General features: G+C 41.4%; 2 protein-coding genes and 1 long non-coding RNA gene across 3 annotated transcripts; 1 reads left to right on the forward strand and 2 right to left on the reverse strand.

Moving 5' to 3' along the window:
* Positions 1-708: 708 nt before the first annotated feature.
* On the forward strand, positions 709-2,064 carry LOC135488557 (putative nuclease HARBI1). The gene is made up of 2 exons (XM_064773196.1): positions 709-1,231; positions 1,550-2,064. Exons 1-2 carry the CDS (start codon positions 709-711, stop codon positions 2,062-2,064), a joined length of 1,038 nt encoding a protein of 345 aa, XP_064629266.1.
* A 1,003-nt stretch (positions 2,065-3,067) lies between these two features.
* Positions 3,068-3,670, reverse strand: LOC135487456 (uncharacterized). Its single transcript, XR_010446853.1, has 3 exons — positions 3,588-3,670; positions 3,335-3,403; positions 3,068-3,127 (listed from the first exon to the last, which is right to left on the reverse strand). It is a non-coding gene; the product is annotated as an uncharacterized LOC135487456 (long non-coding RNA).
* A 5-nt stretch (positions 3,671-3,675) lies between these two features.
* LOC135488558 (uncharacterized) lies at positions 3,676-5,035 on the reverse strand. Its single transcript, XM_064773197.1, has 2 exons — positions 4,522-5,035; positions 3,676-3,695 (listed from the first exon to the last, which is right to left on the reverse strand). The coding sequence occupies exons 1-2, from the start codon at positions 5,033-5,035 to the stop codon at positions 3,676-3,678; spliced, it is 534 nt and encodes a 177-aa protein (XP_064629267.1).
* Between the last annotated feature and the right edge of the window lie 1,702 nt (positions 5,036-6,737).

Raw genomic sequence — 6,737 nt, forward strand, 5'->3', positions numbered from 1 at the left:
ATTAGATTTTCATCGCAATTCAATCTATTCAAGATATAGCCCATTTGAACCTGTCTGCGCCACGGGTATAATGCTAGTAAAAATAGATTGGTTTCCATTCGACTCACTAGGGATACGCAGTAGAGCACAATGGGTGAGGTCAGAACTCTGTGTATGTTATGTGTTACGTGTTAGTGTTACAGATCTGTCACAGATCTGTAACACTAACCACCAATTCTGACCTCGAAATAAACATCGGTGTGACACTGCTGTTAGTGTTACAGATCTGTTAAAAATCATACATTCTAACAGCTCCTGTAACATGCGGTGTTACACCTAACAGGGCCCGGTTGCTCAATCAGCGTTTGCATTAACGCCAGCGTTAAATCTCACCTAACGTGGCGTTAAATATTTTTGGGTTGCTCAATTAGCGTTAGGCAAAGACCGGCGTTAAATTTGGCGTTAAATTTAAAGTACCTCCTCAGCCTCAGTTAAACCCAGCGTTAGGAGATTTCTGGCGTTAGCAGCAAATCCAACATGGCCACCAACATTGCAATCTTTCCACTTCAGCCACAAATTCAGGCAATTCGACAATATAATCGCACTTTTAATCATCTTGAGCGCTTTAATGATAAGAAACTATTTAAAAGGTATCGTTTTGAGTTGGATGGGATTGAATTTATATGTGATTTAGTGAGAGAGGACCTCGAAAGAGCAAGTGGTAGGTCAATGGCCCTCACAGTGGAAATACAAGTGCTCCTTGCCTTGCGTTTTTTTGCTTCGGGGGCATTTTTGGAGGCAATAGGAGACACCCTTGGTGTAGACAAGGGATCAGTATCAAGAGCTGTGCGTGATGTAAGTGCTGCGTTACGACGCCGGAGGGATGAATTTATAAAATGGCCAATCCAAGTCGAAGAGCGGCGGAAAGTACAGATGGGTTTCTACAACATCTCGGGCTACCCAAGAGTACTCGGCTGCATAGACGGCACCCATGTGAGGATTATATGCCCAAATGCGCCACTCTTGCCAGTAGAAGCACCACCACCTCCACCACCACCACCAGCAGATGATGAAGAGCAGCTACCACAGCAGGCACAGCCAATGCCAAATGCAGCACGGCCAGAGGAAGATCCACATGATGATGATCCACACCAGCCTCAGCAGCAGGGAAGGGTCCCAAACTATGAAGCGTCATTCGTTAATCGCAAGGGCTACCACAGCCTAAACATCCAGGCAGTCTGTGACCACACTGGTAAGTATTTATTAACATACCTAACCTTTATTTCTTGCAGAAATTGATGAAATAACTACGATTTTTCACCCTGAATTCTGACAAGTTTTGACAGAAGCTGCCATTTTTGTTTATGACCGAGGTGAAGGTCATGCAAGTTCATGCAGTGCTGATATAGGGGGTGCAAACTTGGTATTAATTCAATGGTTTAAAGGGGGGCACTATCTGCATTTTAATGTATGTTGGGAATTTTTCTCCCAGTCAGTGATGTTATAACCACTTTGACTCCCACTTGAAATAGGATTCCTGTAGTATCTTTATTGTTGTGTAAATTTTCAGGAAAGTTCACAAACATAGTGGCAAAGTGGCCTGGAGCAACCCATGACAGCTACATTTTCCATAACTCAGCCCTCTCCGTCCACATGGAAGCGAATAACCCAAGAGGAGACGACGGGATGATGTTAGGAGATAGTGGCTATCCTTGCAGGCCATTCCTCATCACCCCCTACCCCAACCCTACAACACCTCGTGAGCAGCACTTTAACAAGTCCCTCTGTGGCACAAGTGTTCGCATTGAACATGCCTTTGGTGTCCTCAAACGGCGATTCCATGTGTTGCATGGCGAAGTTCGCATGCAACCTGAACGTGTGGTAAAGATTGTGTCGGCGTGCACAGTGTTGCACAATATTGCAGTCATGAGGGGAGAACGGGAGCCCCCAGAGGACGAGAGTGACAACAGTGATCTTGAGAATAACGACATTGATAGCGACAGTGATAGTGATGGTGGAGACGATTATGATGGGCCAGAAAATGGACGACTTTACAGGGATTACCTGGCAACCAAATACTTCTAAAGGTAAACTATAGGCAGCAGCTAGGTATAGGCAAGATAAAGTTAATAGACGAAGCAGCCAATTATATCGTCTCTCATATCTCACAGTATGTTAAAACCATTCCATACTTCATACTGAACCTGACATGACCTGAAGTGCCCTTGCTGTGTATATTAGTCACCTGAAGATGACCAATTTAACCCCCTAACCAATGCCTATATTTTGCCTTTTTAAAATGCTATCTGAGTAAACTGATTAAATTCAATTAAGCCCCAGTTAGTAATTGGCAATTTATTCAACGCAAGCTCAGCTTGAATCTTTATACCATTTCATTAATAATAAATACATGTACAATTTCATTTATAATAATGCTGTAATGTGCAATGTAATGTACAATGTAATATATGTACATGTTAATATTTTACACATTAACACAGTCCTGGCAAAGTTAAAAATTCACAAATTTGTGAAGGGCCTCCTCTTCCATTTTCTCGCGTAAGTAGTCCATCTTGACCTTCATCAGTGCAATATGGGTGTTGGCTTCCTCCCGTTGCACTTTTTGGGTCTCTGCCACAGCTACCTGCGCCTCCGAAGTGGCTTGCAGCACCTTCAACTGAAGGTCGCGAATGTCTTGGCTGCTGACTTTAGAGCCTGAAAAATGACAACATAATGAATCTTCGATCAGGTACACATACCATTGTCTAACATTTAGTACATTTGTGTGATACTATGGCTGTTACCTATAATTCAGTCATTTATTATTATCATATTACTTGATGTGTAATTCATTCTTTGATAGCACCAAAAATCAATGAAGACTTAGTCTATATTATTCTTGACATTACCTGAATCTTGACCAAGTACTAAGATATTAAGGTATAGCAATTAATCAAGTGAGAAGTATAGCCTATAGAATATTGTCAGTAAAGGTTTGCAAAGCTATACCAACCTGATGCTGATCCTACCGATCCCACTTTTGACCTGGAGGACTTTGATTTCGCTGGTACCACCTTCTTAGTCTTTGTCTTCATTGTCATGACACATTTTGGGGGTGTGGGGCCAGCTGAGCACAGTTCCAAATAATCTGAAATACAGGTAGTTGGCAAGTTTAAATGGAGACAAGGTTTTATTCATTTTTGGTTAATTAATTTCGAAAATGAATGCTTGTTTTATGTCATAAAAATAATGTCATGAAACTTAGTTGGGAGTTTAGTCACAGTTTTCAAGAGAATTTTTAAACCTTCATCTGGAGATCTGTAATGCAACCATGTATAGTGTATGTAGCAATTACCTGATTCATAAGTCATGCTTGTTTTGACTTCTTCAATGTCGTCATTGGGATATCCAGAAGTTGGCAGACCTGAAATTCGACCAGAAAATTAGCAAGCTAGATGATTTTAGTCTGCATTAAAACAGTTGGTATTTTATCAAAATTTGTATTCTGTCACTACTTTAAAAGTCTGATACTGTAGTACAAAGAATTCAAACAGTGAATGCATCAGTTGGTCTAACTTGCCAATAAAACACAATAATTTAAATCATACCTATTTCAGCAATGACAATGGCAGAGGCTGGTACTTGCTCCTCATTCCTGGGCTTAAGTGGTGGTATGAAAACTCTCCCTGGCCCTGCTCAAATTGCTGCAGGTATTCCTGGAATGAGAGGGTTTTTTTGTAGAAATTGTAAATACTATTTAAAAAGTCTACTCGTCCTTCTTCAACAATTGAACATGTTGAAGATGATTTCATTTCTTTGCAAGGTGTCCACCTATTAATATATTAAGAGTTGAGTATTTATAGAGATTAACTTTTCTTAAGGGTAGTTAATATTTTTCAGATGTTTTAGATCTACACTAAATAATGCTATTTTCAAAACTTCTATTTTTATATAAAAGTCGTCAGTGAAATGTGCTGACTATTCCCTTTATAAGCTTTCATTTTCACTGTATTGTAAACTGGTATTTCTGTATGTTTTTAATTAAGTGTTATACTATCTGTACTTTGATAGTTGTTTATTATTGTATTGCACTGTAAAAAAGTTTAGCTGAAATGGCACTTCATATTTTATGTGTGCCCACTGAGCATGCTCAGTTCGCATCAAGCATTTTCAGAAGCTAGAGAATGTTGCACAAATTTCAAAATGAAATCTGTATTTATTCACAGTTATGATACAAAAAAAGATGGTTCATTATAGTAAGTCTGTCTTTTAGTATGTTTATAAGATGTTGATCATTTGTTTGAACAGTGTTCTACGGGGGAAACGAGGATATTGGTGTGGCAAGTTGGTATATTTGGTATCGTGTGATTTGGCAAGCATGAGTTTTGAACATGTACATTGGCAGTGTGCCAATAATGACGTAGTTGGAGGAGTTTCCCATTTGCTGGGGATTCCCAAACAAGCAGACAAACTAGAAAACTTCTTTCTAGCTCAAAATAAAGGTTGACTTATCAAAAAAGTTGTAAAATAATGAACACATACCAGATGTGCTGGCTTGCACCCCATGATGATGTGGGTCAACAACTGTCTTCCTCTTCTTGCAAGGCATATCCAGGGGTTGAGGCTGGCCAATTGTTGTTTCAAAACCATCAACAACACCATTGAAGCCAGCATCATCTTTGAATATGTCAATGATCTTCTCTGTGATGGTATTCAATGGCGCCATACATGCCCCGCCACCAGTTTTGCCCATGTGTTGTCGACGCTGCCCATGCACCTCCTTGGCCTTGGAAACCAACGAATTCCACTTCTCCCTCACCTGGGTTGCAGTTCTGGTTGTTCCCAGGGCTGACACCTTCATTGCAATACCATCCCAGACATTCATCTTTAGGCTCTTGCTGACTTCGTTACTAAACTTTGCCCTAAGCATCTCCAACTGGACCTCAACCAATTCCACAAGCAGAATGGTGACTTCTGGGGTCCAGTTGGACCCCCTTTCCCTCTTCTTTTTCATTTTTGGTGCGGATACAAAATTCTCAGTACTTGAGGCTGCCATCTTGGAAAATTTGGGAGGAACTTGATTGCATTGTGGGTAATTTCCCTAGCAACGCACTAACGCCAGCATTTAGGCAATATTAGCTAACGCTGGCGTTAAAATGACTTTGGGCAACCCAAATTTAACGCTAAGTTAGCAAACGCCACGTTAAGGATTTAACGCTGAAAAATGCTGCTAACGCCACGTTAACATATTGCTGATTGAGCAACCGGGCCCAGATCTGTAACAGGACATGTTAACTTAATCATAGCCAACTGAAATCTGTTAAGCTTGTTTTTTGAATAACTTTTTTGTTTCCAGACGAATCAGCTAGGGGTTTTCACTAAATTTGTTCGAAATAACTATTCTTACTGTCAAACATCTTGTCAGTAATGTATTTTGATTGTGGTAGATTTTAGAAACTTTAACCACTAGGTGGTTAAGGATCTGTTAAACGTTCTGGAGGTCAGAATACTGCCTGTTAGTGTTAGTGTTAGCAGCCATCTTTGATTGGTTTGTTGAATCCTGAAGGATGATTTTCGAGCCAGATTTGCAAGTTGCTGCTGTTCAGAGAGCTGAAAACTTTGTTCGCACACCTGCTAGTAGCACAGAACCTACAGAGAGGCACATACGACTCGCAGAAGAGCAGCTTAATGGGTTAGTGGACTAATTCCATACCTGGAGAAATCAAGGCAGAGCCCTTCTTACCACCTCAAAGGAAATGATGGAAACTTTTCTCATGTATATCGCATCTGGTGGATATTACAGACAGGTTGGGTATGCTGTGGCCAAGGCAAAGCCAACAGTTATCGCAAATCTTCATCTTGAAGCCAGATTTTTCATGGACATAGCGCCTCAGCATGTGTTTTTTCCCCAGCCTGCTGAATTCGATGAACTCTGTCGTGATTTAATTTATATCAATGGGGATATTCGCCGAGTTCTGCTATACATCGATGGTGTGATTATTAGGATTCAGAGGCCAGATCAGGTAACCTGGAAAAACGCCAACCGACCGGCCGACCGACCGACCGACCGACCGACTGACCTGCCAACCTACCGTCATATGCAGTATCCCTTTCGCTTCTCTATAGCACATGTATCTATGTAGTGCCCAGCGCAATGGACGTGATGGAGTCCGACGTGTCTGACAGCAGCATCTCCAGTCAATTATACCGGGAAAACGAGCCCACGCGGTAAGGAACTGATAACGATACTCTAAAGATATGCTTTGTCTACATGGTCGGTGGATATAAAAACATGATTTGGGCCTAATCTATGCACTGTAGTTTTTCTACTCAAGTGTCTCGACCGAACTGCAACGCGCAACATGCATTTGTTGTCATTTGACCAGCGCACGTGCGCTTGTTTACCATTTTCATTTCACATGACCAGCTATCGTGGATTGGATATATCACATTGACTTATGAGACCTGTGACTCAACTACTACAAAACTCCTTGGGTAGGTCGGAAGGTCGGTCGGTCAGCGTTTTTCGGCAGGTCAGTCGGTCGGTCGGTCGGTCGGCATTTTTCCGGTTACCACCAGATCACGCTGGAAATGCGTACTTCTGTGGTAGAAATGGAAAAAGCTGCAATTCCTTGAATTTGCAGTATTAAGTTGATAAGCATGCTCGTATTCGCCATGTGATTAGCGGAATAAGTGGTGCCACTCATGATAAAACTGCTGCCGAGTGGTCAGTAGAACTAATGGACTATCTACAGGGC

The sequence above is a fragment of the Lineus longissimus genome, chromosome 5, assembly GCF_910592395.1.
Source record: "Lineus longissimus chromosome 5, tnLinLong1.2, whole genome shotgun sequence".
NCBI classification, from domain to species: domain Eukaryota; kingdom Metazoa; phylum Nemertea; class Pilidiophora; order Heteronemertea; family Lineidae; genus Lineus; species Lineus longissimus.

What these genes read in the sequence shown, in the direction of transcription:
- LOC135488557 (XM_064773196.1), top strand. Translation starts at nt 709, where the DNA reads ATGGCCCTCACAGTGGAAATACAAGTGCTCCTTGCCTTGCGTTTTTTT. An exon ending in GGCAGTCTGTGACCACACTG is followed by an intron (nt 1,232 to 1,549) that starts GTAAGTATTTAT and finishes GTAAATTTTCAG; the next exon opens with GAAAGTTCACAAACATAGTG.
- LOC135488558 (XM_064773197.1), bottom strand. Translation starts at nt 5,035, where the DNA reads ATGGCAGCCTCAAGTACTGAGAATTTTGTATCCGCACCAAAAATGAAA. An exon ending in GGTGCAAGCCAGCACATCTG is followed by an intron (nt 3,696 to 4,521) that starts GTATGTGTTCAT and finishes CTCTCATTCCAG; the next exon opens with GAATACCTGCAGCAATTTGA.